General features: G+C 42.9%; 1 protein-coding gene across 2 annotated transcripts in view; it reads left to right on the top strand.

Annotated features, from left to right (window-relative positions):
• Nucleotides 1-1,167: 1,167 nt before the first annotated feature.
• SDCBP (syndecan binding protein) overlaps nt 1,168-24,856 on the top strand; it is a 32,271-nt gene continuing 8,582 nt past the window's right edge. Inside the window, exons 1-5 of one of the 2 annotated variants that reach the window (XM_073331092.1) lie at nt 1,168-1,307; nt 12,742-12,808; nt 15,118-15,196; nt 23,580-23,689; nt 24,082-24,246. In XM_073331092.1, coding sequence (XP_073187193.1) covers nt 12,758-12,808; nt 15,118-15,196; nt 23,580-23,689; nt 24,082-24,246 — 405 coding nt within the window. In that variant the 5' untranslated portion in view covers nt 1,168-1,307; nt 12,742-12,757. The remainder of the gene's footprint in view (nt 1,308-12,741; nt 12,809-15,117; nt 15,197-23,579; nt 23,690-24,081; nt 24,247-24,856) is intronic. The other variant, XM_073331093.1, reaches the window with a different exon arrangement.

The raw sequence follows: 24,856 nt of genomic DNA, 5'->3' as shown, positions 1-24,856 counted from the left end.
GTAATATAAATAAATATGGCTATGGTGGGTGCTATGAAGCTTTCATATACTTTGGGAAAAGCTGCAGTTTTCACTTATGCTTCCTCACTTGATTATCCCAGACTTCTGGCTAGTTAAAAAAAAAAAAAACAAACAAAAAAAACTTCACAGTATGCACAACTGTCACATGCTTTAGTTTCTTGTCAGCCCCATGCCAAAATCATACCTCAAGGCTATGAAAGTAGAAAGGCGTAATTCAGGGCTGTGACACTATGTAAAATCAAGTTTCAGAGGGGTAGTTGTGTTAGTCTGTATCAGGAAAAACAACCAGGAGTCCTTGTGGCACTTTAGAGACTAACACATTTATTTGGGCATAAATGTTTATGTATTTATTTATGTATTTTTCACTCCATGCATCTGATGAAGTGGGTTTTAGCCCACAAAAGCTTATGCCCAAATAAATTTGTTAGCCTCTAAGGTGCCCCAAGGACGCCTTGTTCGTTTGTTTTTAATGTAAAACCAGTTCTCTCGTTCTCAGCATGACACAGGGGCCTTGATGAGGAGTTTCATTTCTTTAATCAGGACTGTGCTGTATAAATGAACTCAGGTTAACCGCATGGTCAACTGCGTCCCCTCCAGGGCAGAGGCGCTGGAACAATTTTTACAGAAGGGGTGCCGAAAGCCAGAGAACAAAACCGTAACCCTGTAAACGATGGGAACCACTTCAACCCCAAGGGTGCTGCCCAGCTGCCCTAGTTCCAGCACCTATGGGCCAGGGTCTCCGGGCGCCCCGCGGCTTGCCACGCGCCGGGGCTACCGACGGAAGCGGGGAATCACCATGCCGCTGAGCCAGCAGCTCCGGTCACGGGTTGCGGGGGGAGGGGGTCCGTGTGAGGGACCCGGGGGGCGCTGGGGTGGGACTCGAGGGCTGCGTTGCTGGGCACGGGGGCTGTAACACCGCGCTAGGCGGGCACCGCCCGGCGGACCAGGCTGCAGGCAATGGGGTTCGGGCGTCCCCCGCCGGCTCCGCCAGGGCCGCCCCTCCCCCGCAGATCGCCGCCCAGGCCCTTTGCAGACGCTCCAGGAGGGCGGGTGCCGGCCCCGGCACGACGGACGGGGGAGGGAGCAGGCGCTTCCCTCAGCGGGCAAAAGACTCCCCGCCCCCTCCTTCCGCCGTGTCACGGGGCCCCGAGGGCGGCGCATGCGCACAGCCGCGCACTCAGCCGTTGTTCCGCAGCTTCGGTCGCCGCTCCTTCTGCGGAGACGCGTCGCCAGGAGCCGCCGCCGACAGCGGTCTGGGAATAGCCGCCGCCGCCTCGGCCCGGCCGGTGAGTGTCGGGGTGGGCAGCCCGGCTCTGCCCCTGCGGGAGCGGGGTCCGGGGAGGTATCACCCCCGCCCCCCCCCCCCCCGTTCTCCCGGCTCGCTCGCTGCTGCCGCCCCACCCGGGCAGCCGCAGCGGCTGGGGGCCCGGGTACAGAGCGCGCCCCGCCCGGCCCGGCCCGGCCCGGCCCGGCCCTCACCTTCGGGCTGGCGCTGAGCCCAGCGTGGGGCTGGGCTCCGCGCTCCCCCACCCCTGCTCCGCGGGCGGGGAGTAAAGCCCTGAGGGCCCCGCCCCATACACACACACGCACACCCCGGGCCGGCGGCTGGGCGGGGGGGTGGGTGGTGGGAGACGGGTTTTTTTTTAGCGGGGGGAGCAGGGCATGTCATTTACTCGAGCTCCTGCCCCTTGAAGGAGGCAAACAGCAGACCTGGGTACCGTGGAGACCCCGCAATGGGAAATCCTGCAAGTCTCCCCCAGCCCCCCCGAAATAAGGCAGTCCTGGCTGGGGGGCTGAGCCGAGCCCCTGCTCCCTTGGGCTCTCTGGTGATTACCCAGCGAGAGTAATCAGTGCTTCGTCTGCTCGGCTCGGTTTACTGGAGAAGGTGTTTTTTTCTTTTGTATCTTTGGCAATCTTTTACCTCCCCTTGAAAGCGTCGGTGTTACTGGGATAGATCTGGTGCGCTCACAAGACCCGTAGTGCCGTAGCTGGCGCTGTAGCACTTCACAAACCATTCAGTGGCTAATTCAGGCTTCTGTGCCATAACTTGGTTAATGCTCTTAGTTTTTACAAACTAACTCACTTTGACTTATCCATGTAGGAACAGATTTTATGGCTAGGATGTCGACAGTGTAGACAGAGTCCTTAACTATCTGCTTGAAAACATGGCTAAAATTGAGATACTACTGTGTATCAGCTTCTCACTTTAGTAATGGTTGGGTAAAACTGTTTGGGATTAGAGTTTTAATTTATAGATAATTTGAACACTATAGAAGATGATGAATAAATACCTGTCTGTTTGTAAGTAAGGCTCAACTAACTTCCTTGCAACAATGGTCAGTTAGGATTGCATATATAAACTAGCTTTTCATTTGTGTACTGGCTGACTGACTTGCTTTTCATTTTCTACTGAGACCACAAGTTTATTTTACCCAGGATCTATAGTAAATATTTATCTATGCCTACATTTTTAGAGGTAGAGATCTTTAGTCTGTGGTTAGTTATCAGCCCTGTTTCCCCCCACACCCCCCTCCCTTTCTTTTATGCCGGTCACTACAGAATCTAAGTTCTATTCAGGTAACCTACTTGGAGCTTCATGATGAGGATTGCATGACTAGGTTATTTGAGCATAAAGCTTTCGTGAGCTACAGCTCACTTCATAGATGAAGTGAGCTGTAGCTCACGAAAGCTTACGCTCAAGTAAATTCGTTAGTCTCTAAGGTGCCACAAGTACTCCTTTTCTTTTTGCGGATACAGACTAACACGGCTGCTACTGTGAAACATGACTAGGTTTGTTAATCTTCTTGTGCCTTGATAGAGGAGGATGGGCTTGGACTATAGTTGGTTGGAAAGATTGTTTTCTTGAAGGATTACTTTTGTGCGTAGGTCACCAAATTACTCTGAAGATGGTACTATTCTGGATTAGACTGTTTTCCTCTGAAAACTCTAACTCCTCTTCTGAGAATGACTTTACTCTGATTCTCACTTTGTCCTGGATTTGTAAACTAAATTTTTGAGAGAAGGACAGCCTACTTAGTGGGTTGTGGATGAAGATGATTGCTGATATAACTGGGTCCTGACTCGTGAATGTCCTTAATGATGAGAACTAAGGCCTTGCAGTGACACTGGAGAATTGAGTTGCTGCATTCTGCACAAGCTGAAACTTCAGCTTCAAATGCAGATGCTACTAGTTGTAGCAATCCAGAGTGGAGCTGGTGAATATGTGGGTCACTTTTGCAAGATATCTTCCTTGCCTGAGAAAGGAGTCACTTAGCAGTAAATTGGAAGTATAAGAAGACATTTTCATCACTGATGCTGCCTTGGACTCCAGACGAAGTGGCAATTAAGACAAGACCATGAGCCTTCGAATCTTTCAAGTGAATAGGTTAGAGATGTCCTTGATGGAATGGGAGAACAGTTGCTTGGTCGGTTCTTCAAAGTGTTTCTCTCTTCCAGCTAGTATAGCTTTGGTCTTGCTGGGTTGAATTTGAACCAGTTACTGATCTCTAGGGATAGAGATGATTTTGGTGGAGTCTGTGAACGAGGGGATGTACAACTGGTTGTCCTCAGTCTGTTGCTCGCAGTGGAGTCTGGAAGATGGATATGAGAGAATCAACAAGATACATCTACAGGCCAGGATTTTGGGAAAAGGGGAGCAATCTGTTTTAATGAAAAGCTTGTTTAAGTCTGCTAGTTCAGTTCCCCCTCTCCCCAAAGAGTCACTTATCTAATCCCCCCCTTTTTAGGTATTGCAGCACATACCAGCATGCAAAATTTTATCAACAAAAATGGACTGAGTCATCTCTGTACAAAAATCAAGCTAAGTGATTGTGTGGGGAGACAGAATCCTTTTCCTGCTCGGTGTTTCTCATAACTTTAAATAGCTGTAATAATAGGGTAGTGATTTCTGTCCATACTTTTGTCATAATATGTTAACCAACAAGCTAGCTACAAGCTACTAAGTCTGTGGTAGAAGATGCCTGCCTGTTACACAATGTACTACAATAGCTAATTGCAGTGGGGAGTTTTTTCAAGGTTTTTCATCTTGGTGGCTTTTAATATTTGTATAAATCTGACCATTTAATGACATATTTCAGCTGAATACATGATTTTTTTAAAATAACTGGAATTTTTGGTCCATTAGAATACCCAATATCATTAAAGATGCTATTTCTTAGTATAATTTTTTTTAGAAGCTCGGACCGAGACCTTCAGTGATTATTGATCTCTGCTGTTGTGGTTGCAGTTAAGGTTTTTTTATGTTTGACTCATTGCAAATTTACATTATAAATAAGAGATTCTCAAACCCTTCCATAATGTGAACCTCCTTGTAGCAACATGCCGCTCCGGCCATTTCCCCATCTCTTTTGTGATTGCAGGGACCACCTCCCCTCCTATTTGTGATCAGGTGACATTGCTAAGAAAAATTATAAGAAAGTGGAGATTCTTTCTCTCTTTATCGGCTTACTTGGTGCAAGCAGAAGTCTGAAGGACTGCTTGCATGAGTAAGGATTTTTCAGGATTTTGTTTGAGCTCATCCACTCTGGCTGTGAGGGGAAAAGAAGACTTAATTGGTTCAGGTTAACGCTGGTTTTAAAGGGAATTCTAAACCGGTTAAATGTACTTTTTTGGCCCAGTGTATTTAAGGCCTTAATGCTGAAGTTGCATCCTCTTCATAGAATATCAGGGTTGGAAGGGACCTCAGGAGGTCATCTAGTCCAACCCCCTGCTCAAAGCAGGACCAATCCCCAATTTTTGCCCCAGATCCCTAAATGGCCCCCTCAAGGATTGAATTCACAACCCTGGGTTTAGCAGGCCAATGCTCAAATCACTGAGTTATCCCTCCCCCCTAATTCAATTGGAACAGCTACAGCAGTGGTTCCCAATCTTTTCAGTGTTGTGCTCCCACCTCCCCCCAGTGGCTGGGACAGGGGATGTGGCTCCTGGGGGCAGGGAAGTGGGGACAAAGTGGGCAGTGTAAGGGGGCTGAGGCTGGGATGGGATTGGGGCCTGTTGAGGACCCATTGCCAGAGGCTGGGGATGGGGCTGAGTACATCTGGGCCACGGTCAGTGGCCAAAGCTAAGGCAGGGCTGGGAGCTGGGCAGCTTCTGGGTGCGGGGCCAGAGCAGGACTGGGTGGTGGTCCCTCCCCACTCCCTATTGGCCTGGGCCCTGCTGCGCCACCCCAGATGTTCCTCTGCGCCTCTCTATGGGGGCTTGCCCCACAGTTCGGGGTCCTCTGAGCTAGCGATTTGGGAAATAAGCCAACAAGGAATTGGGATTGAGCCTAATTTAAACCATAAACTGTTACAGACACAGATGTAGCATTTAGGTACACTACTGATGCCTTAGAAATAGGTAGATATGCTGTACGTATTCCTGTACGTATGCTGTGTAGTGTACAGGGATATTGAATTTTGAGCGGGTTTTTTTCTAAAGCTTGTTTATAGTCCAAATTGACATTGTAGGAGCTGTCTGATGGATAGCTAACTGAATCACAAAAATCTGTTAATGATTGGACTGGCATAGGCATGTCTATTGTATTGCTGCAAAATTAGGCTATGCACTTTGGCTAGTGTTAAGATGTATATAAGTAATCTGTTTAAAAGCAGACAAGGAAGTTAACTTCTTTACATAGCAAAGTGAATCAAAAACAACAAGGAGTCTGGTAGCACCTTAAAGACTAACAGATTTATTTGAGCATAAGCTATCATGGGTAAAAACCTCACTTCTTCAGATGCAATCTGTTAGTCTTTAAGGGGCCACTGGACTCCTTGTTGTTTTTGTGGATACAGACTAGCACGGCTACCCCCAATATTTGACAAAGTGAATCAACAGGTTATGGATTAATGACCTGATGATTTAAATCCTATCTTTTAAGTTTGAAGCTGGCACTTGATACTTGCATAAACGAGAACAGAAAGTTTGAACCATGCGTGCCAGATTACGTGGCAAAATCCTCTCTTGACAGTTCATATACTTTTTATTAAGAAAGGAAAGCACAAATAAAAACTTTAGTATCCAGCGTTTCCAAACTTTGTATGGAGTTCCTTTTGACTTCAGTGGGAGTTCATGTGCAGATAATATTCAATAATGTGGCTCCCTGATTCTCAGCCACCTAGTCCTGGCAGATGTTAGAGTAGACCCCCTGCTGCTCTAACTTCCATAAGATCCATTGGAAGATCACATGTGGTGAAATGAGGCTCTAGAAAGTCAATGACCTGCCTCTTTCTATCCTTAGCCTGTGGGTGAAGGGGGTGTTGTGCAGTGTTTCTCAACCAGAGGTCCAGGGTTTCCTGGGGGGCCGCAAGCAGGTTTTAAGGGGTCTGTCAAACAGGGCCAGCATTAGACTCACTGGGGCCCAGAGCAGAAAGGTGAAGCCTGAGTAGCTTAGCTTCATGCGGCTCCCTGTGGCATGGGGCCTCAAGCAGTTGTCATGTTTGCTACCCTCTAATGCCAACCATGGCTTTTTTATGCAGAAAATCGGTTGTGACATAGGTGGGAGGTTTTATAGCATGCTGGGGTTGGGGTCTTAGAAAGGAAAAAGGTTGAGAACCCCTGGTCTGGCCACTTCCGCCAACTTTTCACTCATGGTGAAGTTCACTTACATAAGGGGAATTCTCCACTGGCTATTTCTCATTGTTTTAAGGTCACTCACTATTACTAATATGGCACCAAAGTGGCTTTAATGGACAGTAGAATCCAATTGTTTGAGTGAGTTGGTCTTACAAACTTCATAGGAGATCAGAAAGTATACAAATACTTAAGTAGCACCCTATGAAATCCATTTTATTGTGGGTTTTTGGTTTTATTTTCTGATTTTGTTTTGTTTTATCATTTAAGAAAATTCCGTCTTTGATTTTTAATCAAATGTTTGCATTAACAGTTAAGTGGTCCTACTATAAATGCATAAAAATGTTCAGAATTGGATTGCAATAGGAAAAAACAATTTTAGGAAAAAAGCGTACAGTTTAAACAAATACTGCAGATATGCAGTATATGGTAAAAGTAATACATTTTAAATCACTTTTTGAAGTAGCACTTAGTAATATGACCACACTGACATTGGAGAACAGTAACACAAGAAGTCCCCAGAAGAGCCTTGTAGTGTCAATTTAACTGAATTAATATTTGAATAATTAAAAAATAAGAAAAGCACCAGCATAAAATCTGTCCTTGCAGCATTCATTGTTGCCATTTTAAATTAAATTCAGTACTTCCTATATTCTGAAGGAATGCTTAAATTTCAAACTATCAAATCAACAGTTTATTGCTGAATAACATACAAATTCATAAACTTAAATGTTTTTGCCATCTCTGACGGACATTTCCGTTGTGATACATTGTAGTTAGCCTTTTAGTGTTTTCCTCAGAAAGTGATTCCCTCTTGTCTATAAGTAGATTTTTATATTTACTAAAACTTTTCTCTGCCTACAGAGCTGACAAGGAAGAAGATGTAAGATAGGGCAACCTCTGCTACTTTAGGCACTCGTCCCTTCATAACCTTCAAATAAGCGCAAAGATCCCATGGATCTGAGGTGGGCTCATGCTGAGTGCTATACAGAAACACCAACCATTGTTCACACAGTTCTGGTGAGGGATGGTTGAGAGGTGGTAGTTTGTTATACTAATCGATGTTTTTTGCATGGCTGGAGTCTGCCTGGAAGTTGCAACTCCTGACATGAAACTGACACAGCAAAGAAGTGAGTTCTTAGAAGCTGCCTGTAAATCCCAGATGCTGGCGCGACTCCCCTGCCCCGTGCCCACTGGTCTGTTACCTCCAGTGGCTGCACATAGTTCAGCTGTGCAACCCACCCTGCCTGCCTGTGCTGAGGTCCTAGTGCAGGCATTCTCAAACTGGGGGTTGGGACCCCTAAGATGCCATGAGGTTATTTGGGGGGGGTGGGGGGAGCGGCAGCATTGAGAGCTGCCAACCTCCATCCCAAATTCCGCTTTGCTCCAGAATTTATAATGGTGTTAAATATATTAAAAAGTGTTTTTAATTTATAAGGGGAGTTTGCACTCAGAGGCTTGCTATGTGAAAGGGGTCACCAGTAAAAAAGTTTGAGAGCCACTGTCCTAGTGCCAGGGAGAGCCTGGATTTGATTCTGCAATTCTGTCTGTGCTTGTTAACAGATTTCGTAGGACTGCACTTAAGGTGGCACTTCTGGAATTTCATGTTTACCTATGGAACACTTTTGTTCAACTTAATTAGAAGGACATAACTTCTAATTCAGCATTTTTCAAGCTGGTGACAAGATTAGCTAACACACACAAGCTTCTGTTAATGAGGGATTTTAACTTCCCTGATAGATGTTGGAAAACTAATTCAGCAAAATATAATGTATCCTGCAAGTTCTTACCATATATAGGGAACAACTTTCTGATTCAAAAAGTTGACAAAACAATGAGGGGTCATCCATTTTGGTTCTGGTTTTGATCAACCGGGATAAATTAGTTGCGAATGTGAAGGTTGTCAGGAAATTGGGAGGAAGTGATCATGCTCTGATAGAATTCAAGGTCCTAAAGAAATGAGGACATGAGAACAGCAAAACAAAGACACTGGATTTCAAAAAGGCAGTCTTCAGCCAACTCAGAGAAATAGTAGGCAAGGTTCCGGGGAGAGACCAGTTAAGAAGAAAAAGCATCAAAGGGGGCGGGGGCTGGCAGTTCCTAAAAGATGTAATTCTAGAGGCTCAATATCAAGCTCTTGCAATGCAGAGGAAAGATAAGAGCCACAGGACACCAGTATGGCAGCACAAGGAGCTTTTTAGGTATCTAAAAACCAAAAGGGATACAAACAGGAAATGGACAGAGGAGCATGTAACTATGGAAATATACATGCGAGTAGCTTGAATGTATAGGGATAAAATCGGGAACGTCCACATATCTATTCAGGGGACACCATCACAGGGCCTAATATCAGCCACACTATCAGAGGCTCGTTCACCTGCACATCCACCAATGTGATATATGCCATCATGTGCCAGCAATGCCCCTCTGCCATGTACATTGGTCAAACTGGACTGTCTCTACGTAAAAGAATAAATGGACACAAATCAGACGTCAAGAATTATAACATTCAAAAACCAGTCGGAGAACACTTCAATCTCTCTGGTCACGCGATTACAGACATGAAAGTTGCGATATTACAACAAAAAAACTTCAAATCCAGACTCCAGCGAGAAACTGCTGAATTGGAATTCATTTGCAAATTGGATACTATTACTTTAGGCTTAAATAGAGACTGGGAGTGGCTAAGTCATTATGCAAGGTAGCCTGTTTCCTCTTATTTTTTCCTCCTTCCCCCCCCCCCCCCCCCCGAATGTTCTGGTTTAACTTGGATTTAAACTTGGAGAGTGGTCAGTTTGGATGAGGTATTACCAGCAGGAGAGTTAGTTTGTGTGTGTATGGGGGTGGGGGGAGGATGTGAGAAAACCTGGATTTGTGCAGGAAATAGCCCAACTTGTTTATCATGCACATTGTGTAAAGAGTTGTCACTTTGGATGGGCTATCACCAGCTGGAGAGTGAATGTGTGTGGGGGGGTAGAGGGTGAGAAAACCTGGATTTGTGCTGGAAATGGCCCACCTGATGATCACTTTAGATAAGCTATTACCAGCAGGACAGTGGGGTGGGAAGAGGTATTGTTTCATATTCTCTGTGTATAAATAGTCTGCTGCAGTTTCCACGGCATGCATCCGATGAAGTGAGCTGTAGCTCATGAAAGCTCATGCTCAAATAAATTGGTTAGTCTCTAAGGTGCCACAAGTACTCCTTTTCTTTTTGCGAATACAGACTAACATGGCTGTTACTCTGAAGACTTAAGAAGGGTTTTGAAAAATGTCAGGCAAAAAAGAAAGATCAGGGATGGTGTGGGTTTGCCACTCAGTGGAGAAGGTGAGCTGACTATAGAAGATAAGAAGGTAGAGCTGCTGAATACCTACTTTGCTTCAGTCTTCACATATAAAATAACGTGACAGGATTACTGACGAAGTTATCATAGACAATAAAAGGGAAGGAATGAAGATCAGGCTAAGTAAAGAACATGTCAGAGATCTTCTGACTAATTTGAATGAATTCAATTCAGCAGGGCCTGATACTGTTCACCCCAGGGTGCTGAAGGAATTAGCTGAAGAAATCTTGGAGCCCCTGGAAACTCATGGATGACAGGAGAAAGCCCTTCTCCAGGACAGTGTAGTATTCCTCTTTAAAAAGGGGAAAAAGAAGGAGCTATAGACCAGTCAACCTGACTTTAATACCTGTGAAGCTATGCAAGGGTAGTAAACATTAAATTTGCAAATACTTGGAGGGTGAAGGGGTGATCACTAGCAGCCAGTATGGATTTACTAAAAGCAAGTCATACCAAATCAGCTTGATTCCTTCTTTGACAAAGTAATTGGTTTGGTGGATAGAGGGAATGCAGTGGACATAATACACCTGGACTTTAGCAAGGCTTTTGACACAGTCCCATGTGACATTCTCATAAGTAAGCTGGAGAAATGTGGGCTCAGTAGAACTACCATTAAGTGGATACATAATTGGTTAAATAACTGCAAAAAAAGTGACTGTTAATAGAATGTCAAATTGGAAGGAGGCCTCAAGTGGGGTTCACAGGGATCTGTTCTCAGTCCAGTGTTACTTAACATCTTTTTTAATGACCTGGATGTAGGAATAGAAAGCATACTGGTTAAATTTGCGGATAATACAAAGCTGGGAGGAGGTGGGGGGGTTGCAAACACTTTGGAGGATAGAACTAAAATTCAAAGGGGCCTTCACTTGGAGAACTGGGCTATAGACAAAATGAAATTCAATAGAGACACATTTAAGGTGCTACACTTAGGGAAGAAAAACCAAATGCACAAATAGAGAATGAGGAATAACTGGCTTGTCGGCAGCAGCACTGCTGAGAAGGATCTGAGAGTTGTGGTGGATCACAACCTTAACATGAGTAAACAATGTGGTGCTGTTGCAAATAAAAGAAAATGCAATTTTGGGTTGCATTACCAGAGGCATAGCACTCAAGTCACAGGAGGTGATAGTACCACTTTACTTGGTGCTGGTTAGACCTCAGCTGGACTACTGTGTTCAATTTTGGTCCTGATATAGAGAAACTGGAAAGATTCCAGAGCTGAGCAACAAAGATGATCAAAGGGATGGAATGCAAGCCATATGAGCAAAGCCTGAAGGAACTGGGTACGTTTAGTTTTGAAAAGAGATTAAGGGCGGACATGATAGCAGTTTTCAAATACTGGAAAGACTTCCATAAAACAGATGGAGAATAATTGTTCTCTCTTGCAGTAGAGGGCAGGACAAGAGGCAATGGGTTCAAATTACAGCATAGCAGATTTACATTAAATCTCAGGAAAAACTGCCTAACTGGAAGAACAGTGAAACAAACTGCTTAGGGAAGTCATGGAATCTCCTTTGCTGGAGGTTTTCAGAAAGAGGCTGGATTAGCTGTATGTCTTGGATGATTTAGACCAGGGGTCTCAAACTCAAATGACCACGGGGGCCACATGAGGACTAGTACATTGTCCTGAAGGCTGCATCACTGACACCCTCCCCCCACTGCCCCACCCCTTCCATGAGGCCCTGCCCCACCTCTTTCCACCCAACTCCACCCCCTCCCTGCCCCCAGGAGGGGTGCAGGGTGCAGCAGGGGGCTCAGGGCAGGGGGTCGGGGTGCAGCAGGGAGTTCAGGTGCAGCAGGGGGCTCAGGGCAGGGGGTCCGGGTGCAGGAGGGGCACGGGGTGCGGCAGTGGGTTTGGCTGCAGGAAGGGTTCTGGGGGCGGGCTCCGGCCTGGCATGCACTGGGGGCAGGGCAGGCTGCCTGCCTGCCCTGCCCCCATGCCACTCTGGAAAGCGGCTGGAACCTGGGGGAGGGGGCGGCACAGGGGTCTGTGTGTTGCCCTGGCTGTGCCTCCAGGCACCTCCCCCGAAGCTCCTATTGGCTGGGAACGGGGAACTGCTGCCAATGGGAGCTTTGAGGGAGGTATTTGGAGGCACGGACAGGGCAACACACAGACCCCTGTGCCCCCCATCCCCCAAGTCCCGGCTGCTTCCCAGAGTGGCGCGGGGACAGGGCAGGCAGGTGGGGATCTTGCCCTTGCCCCCGGAGCGTGCCGGGCCGCACTGGAGCCGCTCTAGGTAAACGCTGGGGGGGCTGCGGGGAGCTGGCAGGTTGCAAAAAATAACCCCCACGGGCTGCGTGTTTGAGGCCCCTGATTTAGACACAAAAAACCCTGCATTTTAGCAGGGGGTTAGACTAGATGACCCTTGTGGCCCCATCTAAACCTGTGGTTCTGTGAATCTTGGCTTCCTAGAAATCCACCTTTATAGAATAAAATATTTCTTTTGGAACACAGTTATCTCCATTAGAAGTTCTGTTTACATTCCAGATCTATCTTTCAGTAAAATTGAACATTTGGAGGTTCTTTGGTGGGTAGAATAGAAGTCATGATGATGATAGTGCAGTAATGTCCTGTGCATCAATCTATCCTGAAGTTTTTTGTTCAGCATTAAGCAAGACTTTAGACTGCAGATCAAATAAGGGTTTCATCTTTCTTCTATAACATGATTTACTCTTGTTTGCTCACAGAAATTCACTTTTCTGGACAGGAGCTTTTAACATAGCCAACTTCCAAACTTTACTTGGCATTTTATATTGTTTGGGAGTAAAATAACTTGATTATTAAAATAATGTTCTTATTTTTCTTTAGTGGAAATTGCACAAAAATGTCTCTCTATCCTTCTCTGGAAGATCTGAAAGTGGACAAGGTAATTCAGGTATGTTGAAATATATAGACTTCTTTTTGAGATAAGTTCTAGTTAAAAATGAACAGTTCAATTAATAATTAGATTTTCATATCTAAAACAAGTTTCTCATGTTAAATGTGTGGGTACTACATTTAATACTTAATTACTATAAAGTCTTTATTTTTTTGTACTTTGCCACCTATTTGGATGGATTGGATATTAATACTTAAATTAGGAGAGCTTGCTCTTACAAATATTTCAGTGTAAATCTTATGTTATCCATATGGCACACTTATGCTTTTTTTAACCAAATAGTTGTTTGTTTGCTGGTATCTCAAAATTGATAGCAACTTCTCTGCTTATATCAAAATGACAATTTAAAGATAAGAGGTACATTTTATTTTAATGATAAAGGCTGCAGCAAATAAAAGTTAGATCATACAGTAAACCAGTGAGTAACAAAATGCTGATTAAAAGCTGCATCTCTTTCTAGAACAAAATTACTCCATTTATTCAGATGTGCTAGACAGGTCAGTATACACACTTTGCACGTCTCACTTAGAGTGTGCGTAATAAAAAGAAAATAACCCCTTGAATATAAGTACTGTCAAGTTATTTCCAACCCCACTTCAAATTTTGATCTCAAAGCACAGTCTGCATCCCGGAATACTATGTTGAACAAATATGTGTTTTTTGGGGGACAGTTAATTGATCTTAATGTTCTAGGTTTGGACCACTCCAGTTTCACTGCTACTCTCAGTGATAAAGATTAAACTATTTGGTGCTCCAGCATGTGGTCTGATGTAAAGTTTTAAGTTTAATAAATCCTGCTAACCAGCCTTTATGAGGGCCTGTCCACGCTAGAAGTTGAGCTATGCAGTAACCTGGTTGTCTTAGAGGCTTCTGTGTTTGAACATGTTTTTTCTTTTGTATTACCAGTGTTAGTGATTGGTGTCGCAAGCAAGTCAAGTGTGGATACATATTAAAGCTTTTTGTAGTAGTTGAGATTTGAGACCTTCCCTCCCCTTCAATAATTTCATTTGAAGAAAAAAGCACAAATTCTCTAGTCTCAGCCAGTGAGTATAGATTAAAAGGACAGATTTGAACAGGAATAGTTAAACTGGAAACTAACCCCCAGATGGCTTGTCATATTTAACCATTACAATTGTTTTCATTTATTGTTCAGACTTATTTTCAAGTGCAACTTGCGTTTGACTTCTAATCCACAGCTTTCCAGAGAAGGCATTATTAGTGGTGGCTTTATTTTCTTAAATTGTTGGTTAATTTGACCAGTGTGTTGAACTAGGTTGTTAAATCATCATGCTGATGCCTGTGTTCTTTTAATTCAATTGTAAAACGTCAGATAGCCATGAACTGTGGCAACTATGATTCTATGATTAAAGGTAATTTTTAAATGGTCAGTAGTACCTGGCTTGCATTCAGAGGCGCAGAAAACGTGTGTGTTCTCTAAAACTACTGAAAGATGGGGAGACTGAAAAGGAAGGAAATATGTAGCATTACACATAAGCTTATCATTTACTCTCTTCCAGTGACTAGCAAATACTAATTTATAAATAGAGAGTATTTTTGGGGGGCATTAGCTGTAAGCATTGTGTCCTCTCTTGTAATAACCCACTTCTCAAGTTCTGTATACAAATCTAATTAGAAGGTTAACTGCTTCTCTGAATAGGAGCTGTTAATCTTAAAGGATTGTTGACATTTTAGCTTTGATTCACAATTTAATCCCTGTGGGTCGCACAAGAAGAGGTAGGTGTGATTGGATGAGTGTGACACATCTAGACTCTGAAGGTCCTTATGAATTACTGAACTAAAAGAAAATATTTTGGGTATTTGCAATTGCTGAAGTTTTATAAATTTCATATTACATTTAAACAGTGCCATTTCAGAACAACTTAAATTTCTTAGTGTATTATTAGTGTAGATTTCTCATCATGTATTCTGGATGAGAAGTTTAGTGTAAATATCTTAAATTCTGAGTCTGTTTTAGTAAGTACACTTAGTTAATTTACCAACCCTCTTTCTTTATAAGGTACTACCTTTTTGTGCTGTTGCCCTTGCTTTTTCTCTGTAGAAAGTCACAGCCGTAAGCTCCTTTGACAAGTGATATTTATTTTAATTAAGCAATTTTTAACACCATTGAAAAAGACTCCATTTATATGAATTAGTGTTCAGATCCAAGAATGAGTTCTGAAGTTTTGGCTTTTTAATGTAACGAGCTGTACTTCCTAAAAACCTGAACATTTGACCTTGCAACTACATAATTATCTAATAGTCTCTCTTGTACAGAATGATGCATGTGAATTCCTTTTTCCTGTTAGGCCCAGACTGCCTTTTCTTCAAACCCTTCCAATCCAGCAATTTTGTCTGAAGCCTCCACTCCCATCCCTCAAGATGGAAGTAAGTTTAAGTACTGTACAAAAAGTTGATGTTTTGAAAAAAAAAAATGTAAAATCCTGAAACTTTGTAAACAAACACTCTTTTGGAGGGGAGCTTGAAGTACAGTCAAACTGTACTGTATAGGAGAACAAAATAATTCTTTAAGGGTCAGACTGTGTCCTCTGGAAATGCAAATATTTGGGTGGTAGGCTGCAGAATTTTTTAAAAATGAAGTAATTAGGGGGGGTTGTGTGGAAAGGAAAGGAAATTAGAGGGAGTTGTGTGGAAAATACATATATTTTCATCCTTTCTCTTCACTGTGGATACCTCTTTCAGGTGATTACAGTTCTGAAGCTGGGGAGTTAGTGGCTCTTTGCCATTATCACCCTTGAAATCCATGGGAGATTTGCAAGTTTGAGGACTGTCAGCATTATCTTCACATATTTTTCGTCTCTGCATACACAGTCATAAAATGAAGGGGGATTTTTGGGACAGGGTCAGGGATCCTATCTCTAATACTGAGGAGAAGCCAGGACAGTGGAATTGTGTGACAGTATGAAGTTTCTGCATGAAGTTCCTGCTGATGTTTTAAGATCCGTGTGTTTGGAAAGGTGTTAAAGACTGATACAAACTGACTTGCCACTTTTCATGATAAAAACATGTTTCTTCTTAGAGTATGTGACCACATGGATCCCATCTAATTTTGCATGAACCTCATGCTCCTCAGGTCAAAAATCTTTGACTAGCAGTGGCCATTGAACTGAAGTCACATTTGGTACCCATACCTGAAAATACTGGTAACTAGTAAACATCAGCATGAACGTCGGCCCTGTCAATGGAGGCCTTAAATGTACCACCTGATTCAATGTTGAAGGAGATAATTATGTCCCAGCACCACCCTTAACACCCCTATTTACATTCAGTACTGCATTATTTCTGATCTCCCAGTACTGAGGCTGTCTTGAAGATTGGTCCTGCCTCTAGAAGATGTTTGTTCTTCATCTCCAGTACGTACTACATCTCCACTATCCAGCAGGGAACCTTTTTCTGACCAGTCAGGCAAAGGTTTCTCTCTGCAGACCAGGGACTCCGTTTTAGAGCCCCAGTGTCTTCCTGTCTGGCAGGGCAATGGCCTGGTCAATCCTATCAGAACAAGCCTTACCAATGTAATGCTCTGCCTTAGCCCTATAGGCATACCAGGGACCTGCATCCAGGGGCTGATCCTTCTTAAATGATATAGAAGGAAGTATAGAGGGTCTTGATCTTTATCTGCAGACAGGAAAGAACAACAGCAGCAGCTGGCAGAGGAGGAATGGGCATTCATACCCCCTGAGCAACACACCTCATCTTCAGCTTCTCCGAATGAGGCTTTCCCTTCAGATCATGTATCAGCCTTTGATGACTTTAGAGCACGGCTGGAGCTGCTCTTCCTCATTGCTGAGACTCTCAAGATAGAACATCTGTGATAGAAGAAAAAATCTCACAAGCTCTTTGGTATTCTATATTCTTCTGTTTTTGCTGGGACCGCAATTAGTGAGGGCCTATTAGATCCAGCAAAGACTCTGTGACAGGCACCAGCCACGCTGCCTCTTCTGGCTAAGACAGCAGAAAAGAAACATTGGTTACCCCAAAAGGAGTTCTGTATCTATCCAACATTGGGTTTGTTGATGATTTAATGTGGTTCATGAAAAGACCAAGCAATTTAAGAACATTCTAAAAGACAAAAGAAATGAGATTTATTTTGGAGAAAAGCCTATTTTTCAGGATCACTGGAACTATGAGTTGCTAATCATCAGGGCTTAAATGCAAAATATCTCACATGGGGTCAGGTATTCTCCATCTAGCTAAACTCCTCTGAGATTTGAGTGGGGAATTGAAAGGCATTTCAATTGGTTGAAGAGTGGTTGAAGAGGACTTGTGGCTAAAACATGTACAGTCAGCAATAGACAAATAAGACACAGCTTGATCTGTGGCGGCTGCCCATTGCTTCATTGCTGCAAGTCTCTGGCGTTCAGCGAAATGCGATTGAGGATGTCATTTGAAAGCACAGATTTATTTAACTTGTACACGGATGAATCACTACACTCCCTATAGGATTCCAGACCCACATAGTTTTTTGGGGGCATCTACACCTCAGCCCCAAATTGTAAGACCTTCAGATACTAGGATGTCAATTGCGGCAGAAGACATCTTGCCTTCTCTCAACAGTGGTCTTCTGAGTACCTAACAAGGGAGAAGCTGAGATTCTCTTGTCCAAGAGAATCTTCCTTGTTTGTTGAGCAGTCTACAGCTGCTTCCAGAACAGCAGGTTTGATGTGAAGGTAGAAAACCACACTAAAGTCACTCAAAAGCCATCTCCAAACTCTGTCTTGTAGATACTGGCTTTCGTTCTCCCATTCGACTTGGGACATCACTTCCAATACCCATCTTTCTGTTACCTCCTGTAGCTGTTCCATCCAGTTTCAGTCGTTAACCCCTATCCATCCCCTTTCTTGTCCTTCGAGGACCTTTAATGAAAATTATCTAAAGGAAGAAATGGTATCTTGCCTCCATCATCCTGTCCCTTCATGCTCAAAACTGGTTGGTTGGCTGTCATCCTTGAAGACACATTCTTCTATATTGCCATCCCCTGGTGCACAGTAGGTTCACAGTAGGGCCCATCCAAGGTTTTGCTATTCAGTCTCTCTATAGCACTGAGGCTTTATAAAATGCCTCGCTGTAGTGGTGGCACATCCAAGAAAACAGGGCATTCACATATACCCATAACCAGATGATTGGCTGATCTAAGGAGACATCATAGCCTTGAACTACGTTGTCTTGTTCAGCTAGCTGGGCCTCGTGATAACTTGTGAAAAATTCTGTCTCAGTCCATCATAAATGATAGTTTATAAGAGCTGTAGTGGACTCCAAACCAGCAAAAACATATATTGCCAAAGGCAGATTTTTCTCTTCATAAAATGAATGTCAACTACAGTAAGAAAACTGCCTCAAACTTTTAGCTCACATCACCTTGCTTTTATGTGACACTATTAGTCAGACTTCACCTGGGTCCATTAAAAGGCTGATTAAAGCTGGGTGTATTACCTTATAGGACATCAAATAAGCATGTGACTGAAGTGTCGGGACACGTTTATTGGCACTGAATGGGTCATTAGACCCCAAAAATATTCAAAGAGATTCCCTTCTCTGCTCCTCCTATGAAGACATTGATCACAGATGCATTGTATGTGCACCTGGACCATCTCTGGACAAAAGGGAAAAATGCCCCAACAAACAAAAAACCCTATACTATATTCGTTATGTAAAGCACTGGACTTTTTTTTTCAGTTCTATCAAAAGCCACCTTGCAGTGTTCTCAAGTCCGTCCGTCTCTTCTCCCCCCCCCCCCCCCCTCGGTACCATCATATACCATCACTACTCCATACTTACCCAGCAGTTAGATAACGGTCTACAATATTAAGATTCCACACTGTCCTTATAAGCCCCCCTTTAAGCCTCTTGGAGTGCACTTTGCACTACCTTACTCTCAAGATAGCCTTTTTAGTCAGCATTATGTCAGGCGGAAGGATGACAAACTCCAGTCTCGTAAGGCTGACCCTTCTCACACAATGTTCCACAGAGATAAATTGGTGTAAAGACCTCATCGCAAGTTTATTCCCAAACTTGTCACTCTCATTTTGAATTACAGTTGATTTACCTGTTTTCTTTCGAAAACCCCATTCTTCTTCAGGAAAGAAGAAATTCTATATCCTGGATGTTTCAAAGATCTTGTATCTTCATCATAAGATAAATAAAGCCTTTTACACAGTCTTCCCATCTTTTTCTTGCCATCTCTGGTACTCCTAAGGGTCAAGCCATTCTCTCCCAGAGAATATAAAAAAGAATTATGCATGTATTTCAATCTGCTGTAATGTGACTGATACACCGCTTCCTTCAAATGCCAAAGCTCACTCCACTACTGCACAATCTGCATTTTGTGCATGCTGTGGACACATCACCATATCTGAAATTTGCAAGGCAGCTAATTGTGGTAGTCCCCTTACTTTTGTTAAACACTGCCCTTCTCCTGGCTATGAGATCAGATGCAAAATTTGATAGGGGATTGTTAGTGGCAGTTAAGATTCCTCAGTCCCATCTTCCATACTGCTTATTAGCACAGTTGTGGTAAGTAAGCACCCCGATTTTCACAATAAGCCAAAAATCAAGCTAATCCCATTTCAAAACAATGCTAAAACAAGCTAATCCCTAAGAACCCCAACACTCTATCTGACTAGATCGCCCTGGAACTGTGATGGGCCCACTGTGTACCCCTAACTTTCTTGCTCCTGCTTCCCCTCCACCCCCGTTTCCCCTGCTTGCTAGGAGCTGATCCAAAAAAAAAAAAAAAAAGCTACAAGCCAATAATCAACTCACAAGTCAATTAAGCCAAAAACAAGCCAGTTTCTGCATTTCCTCTCCCCCCCGCCCCCCAACAAGTTTGGCATGTGTGCTTATTAGTCACCTAGACTAGAATGCAATTCACATGTGCGCACAAACTTAAAGGAAAAACAGTTTACTTACCTTAAAGTAATTATGCTTCTTTGAGCCATTCTTTCTTGTCCACATAGATCCCACAAACCTCTGTCATTCACTTGCCAATTCAAAATCCCAGGTAAAGAGAACTAAGGGTGGGTTGTAGCCACTCTGGCCGTTCAACCTCTGGTGGGGATGCACAAGGATGCTTCTGAAACTGCTTTTCAAAGATTCTGACTTCAAGATGATGATGTCCGCATGGATCCCAAGTTTGTGATGAACTAGTCACTATAAGATTCAATGGCAAAAAATATTTTAATGCAGCATTGTTTGCTTGGTGGTATGTTGTTCCCTTGCAGAACATTGTGTTTAGCAAAACTCAAACTTCTGAAAACCAGGAAATGCAGAGTTAAGATTGCCCATTCAACCTTAACTCTGCTCTCTTTCAGCAGTGCCCCAATATGCCCTGTTAACACACACCTTTTCTATGTCCACCCCACTGTTCCTGAAATGCAGATGCACCTTGTCTCCTTTTTACAACCTGTTCACTGTCACCTATAGCGTTCCGTCCTAATTGGGATGCACTGGCAGTATTGGTAGCGCACAGGGCTCAGGGTGTACTGGCAGACCTGCAGGTGCCATCCATCCACATAACCCTCATCTCTTTGCTGCAGCCCCAACCCCTTTTCCCCTCTCTTCCTCCCCTCCCTAATATGCCTACTCTCCCAGGAAGCATTCACATGTCTAATTTTTTCCCTCAGTGACTGATTACATTATCCCCAAAATAAAATTGCCATCCATGACTCTTAAGGTATGTCTACACTATGAAATTAGGTCAAATTTATAGAAGTCGTTTTTTTAGAAATCGTTTTTATATATTCGTGTGTGTGTGTGTGTCCACAGAAAATGCTCTAAGTGCATTAACTCGGTGGAGTGCTTCCACAGCACCGAGGCAAGCGCCAACTTCTGGAATGTTGCACTGTGGGTAGCTATCCCACAGTTCCCGCAGTCTCCGGAAATGAGATTCAAAAGTTCGTGGTTCTTTTCCTGTCTACCTGGCCAATGCATCTGAGTTGAGAGCGCTGTCCAGAGCGGTCACAATGGAGCACTCTGGGATAGCTCCCGGAGGCCAATACCGTCAGTACCCCAAATTCGACCTGGCAAGGCCGATTTAAGCGCTAATCCACTTGTCAGGGGTGGAGTAAGAAAATCGATTTTAAGAGCCCTTTAAGTCGAAAAAAAGGGCTTCATCATGTGGACGGGTGCAGGTTTACATCGATTTAACCCTGCTAAATTCGACCTAAAGTCCTACTGTAGACCGGGGCTTAGATTATAGCAGCCTCCAGCTATTCAGTCTAAAACTACGTAGGTGGAGGGTGTGTGATTAATTTATCCTTAGTTTTGTTAACTGAAGGGTGAGAGTTTACAGCCATCCAGAGCTCTGTTGATTAATCCCATCCTTAGCACCTCTCAGTTTAACAGTACAAGGCAGCAAAAGGAAACCTGGGGAGGGAGGGGTGCATTGCAGGAATCCCTTGGTCATATGACCCCAAGTTTGTATCACCTAATGCTATTCTGTGCCCCCATGAAGCACACCGAATTTCAGAGCAATCCGGTTAAATGTTTCAATTTGAGAGCACTTGCAAGAGTGGAGCTTCAAAGATAAAATGGCAGTAATGGAAACCTAGCACATTTTCGGTATCGGTGCATTTTCTTATTACTGTTCTCAGTTTGGGTCCGTCCCTCCCCCCTGAGATTTCATGGGTGCCATGCACTATCTTGGATAAGATTTGACAGATTTAGACTATTTTGACCCGCCGCCTTTAGCTCTGGGCAAAAAAAATCCCACCTACAAACTTTTTAAAATATTGCATTTTTTTGTGTGGGGAATTTATATTTCTGGCACCCTGGGCTCAGTGACTCCATTTGGTTCACCAACCCTGCTCTACACCCTCCCAAGGCATACTAAATTTCATAGAAATCCGACTAAGCATGTCAGTTTTAGAGGATTTAAGAAAGGTAACCTTTAAACAGATATTGTGAAGTAACCTTTAGTTATAGAGGTGCTGCTGCTCCACTATAATTAAGTTTGTTTTTTTGGTGGGATATTTTGTCACCCAACTGCACAGTTATTGAGCAGAACTATTCTTTAAAAAATTGGCTTTTTCTCCATCATAGTTGAGTAAAGTTCTATGGCTTTAAACTATTAAGTGTTAAATGTCTTTGAACAGTTTTTTGTTTTTAAAAAACATCTTCCTGGCTTTTCTGAAATTTCCAGTGACCAACCAACTCAGTATTAAAATATTTTTATACCACTTCCTTTCAACAAAACTGACTTTCTTCCTGTTGTAATAAAACAATGACTACTTCCAATTTTTACCATGTTTGCTCTATGGGACAGCACATTCTGCTCCCTTGATGTTGCTATTCCACAGAAACTGACTTGCAACTAATAGCTTTCTGGCCCTTCTGAGGGCTTTTTTTCCCCCATGGAAGTATGATTTGGCCGAACACGGTCTTATAAAGTGGATTGTGTGCCTTAGTTTCATATAACTGTAAGAAGTGAATTGTGTTAGAGCAAAGTATCAAGATGTTTACTGTCGGCTGATACTATTGAAAGCAAAAATATATTCATCATTAGGTACGGTGAAATACTTAAAACACTGGACAATGAAAAGCAAATTCACAGTAGCTTTAAATGCAAAATCCTTTGTGTAACACTCAGCATTTTTGAACTTGCAAGATAGGAAATTCAGAAGGTTTTCATAGCGCCATTAACTTGCTAGTACTACACAGTGTGTCGGGGTACTTAATAGTCTCATCAGTAATTTAAAATACTGAATTTATACTTAAAATATTTTAAGTAATCAAAATATCTTGTTTTCCTAGGGAAATTGACACCACAGTTAGTTAAAATCTGATAATTACTATTTTTCAGGACAGATTATTCTTTTCAGTCTTCACTTATGCATCAACTAATTGCTAAAACAAATAGGTATTGAAGAGAATGAATAGTTCATGCTTTTCTAACCTTTGCTTAAACATATTCAGTATAGCCATCCCAGAAAGTTGAACTAACTGAGGGTCATACTGGGCATGCTTCTGGTAAAAACCTGTGGAAAGAGGTACAGTGGGAGGGAATTCCGTTAGGGTTGTTGTTATTTCCCTTGTTGACAGGATATGGCTATGGCCTCTTGCCTTCCAAAATTCTACGGGTGCCTGGGGATCTGCAAAAAGCAAGGATGGTCTGTGTGCAGTCTCTGAGTCTCTGCGAGAACTACTGATCGGATGCTTTGCTCCTTTGCAACATGTGTATGCCCATCCAGATTGGGTCCCTCCCAATGCAGAGTCCCTCATACAGTCCTGGGAATGGGGTGAAAGGGAAATGGTCCCCCTCCCCCCCTCCACACAGGCCTGGGGAACTGAAGCGCATGCCTTCTGCTCAGAGACTTCCAGAGCACAGTCTAGCTTTTAAGTGCTTTCTCACCTCGTGTCTGTGGTGACAAATCCCTTCACCCTTGTTTTCATGAATTACTGGAAACTAAAAATGGCATGGCATAGATTCAGCTAGGATTAAAAAAAGGCTAAAAATTACCTCAACAATGGAGAGTGCTTTATGTAAAACGTAGTAGTAGTAAAGTATCTTAAGATGGGTGACAAAATAGCAGTATTGTTCTAATGGATGATATTGCGTGTGCTTTCAGAAGCAAAGTTTGTTGCTATTGATGCAGCTGACCTTGAAGTAAAGTACTGGAACAGACAAGTAACATATAGGAACATAATCTACAGTGTTCTTCTAGTAAATCAGTAAATGTTTATTCACTAAAATACTAAGTATTTTCTATATTGTAAATAGTGAATCATTTACTTTGCATTTTTTTTCTTTCAATAGGCCTCTATCCCAGGCTATACCCAGAACTTGCTCAGTACATGGGCCTAAGTCTTAATGAAGAAGAAGTACAGAGAAACTTGCCAATGGTTGCAGATACACAATCTCAGGGGGTAGGTACCATTCAAGTAAACCTGATCTTTAGAAAATACAGAGACAGGGTATTTATTAACAAAATACCTTGCCCTTAAAAATAGGACTCCACATATTCTATTTAGTGGATTATACTTCTGGTAATTACCATAGTTAATCAGTGATGGATTAATGATCTTAAGGTGCTAAGTCATTCCATCTCTAGAGCTTACCTTTCAGTAAGAACTTTGTATAAAGAAATTTTTACTGAACCTTAACAATTTTATTGCCCCCAAAATAACTAGAAGTAAGACATCCTAAAATTTCATTTATTTGTGTGAAAATGTGATTTCATTTTGACTCTCCTGTCCTGTTCAGATGTCTACACAAGTTGCTGTTCTAAGTAGTTTGATATGATGTGGTTTTTAATCAGCAGCAACTGGTAACAAGACCTTCCACTGTGAATTACATGGTGGCTCCAGTAACTGGAAATGATGTTGGAATTCGCAGAGCAGAAATTAAACAAGGCATCCGTGAAGTAGTTGTGTGTAAAGATCAGGATGGAAAAATTGGACTTCGTCTTAAATCTATAGACAATGTAAGTATATGGAAACTTAAATCTGTCTTGCTTCTGTAGATCAGTAACTGAATCCTGTTGTAATGAAAAGTGAAATTGTATGGGAGTGTGAAGTTTAATACGAAATGGGATAAACTTCTATCTGGTGCATAATGTTTCTTCTGTCTTTTTTTATCTATAGCTGCTGTTTTTGTCTTCTGTTAACACTTTCAAAATATACTAATAGATTAGAGATTTAAACTTAAGTACTACCTAATGATTTACTTTTATATAAATGTATAGAAGCAACTAGCATTATGTACTACTTGTACGTTTAGTACCCAAGTTTACATATCGCACCTTTTTATATAAAAAGTACAGGTTGTGACAGGTTCCCCACCAGGGTACCACCTCGAACTGGGGTACCACTCAGCCCTCTGACCCACCAGCCTGGGCTCCCTCTCACACTATGCTGCTGTGACAAGCTGCAGACATGCTCCCAGTCTTACACTTCCACCAGCATTCACACAGGTAGGGACAACTCACAGCTGCAGTTCTCTGACCAGCCACTGCATGTGAACCAACAATAGAGAGGCTACAGCCAAAATAACCACCAGTTGCTGTTCTGCCCTGGTCCAAACCCCAACCCAGT

The sequence above is a fragment of the Lepidochelys kempii genome, chromosome 2 (genome assembly GCF_965140265.1).
Source record: "Lepidochelys kempii isolate rLepKem1 chromosome 2, rLepKem1.hap2, whole genome shotgun sequence".
Classification (NCBI taxonomy): domain Eukaryota; kingdom Metazoa; phylum Chordata; order Testudines; family Cheloniidae; genus Lepidochelys; species Lepidochelys kempii.
This window is presented reverse-complemented; position numbering and strand designations above follow the sequence as displayed.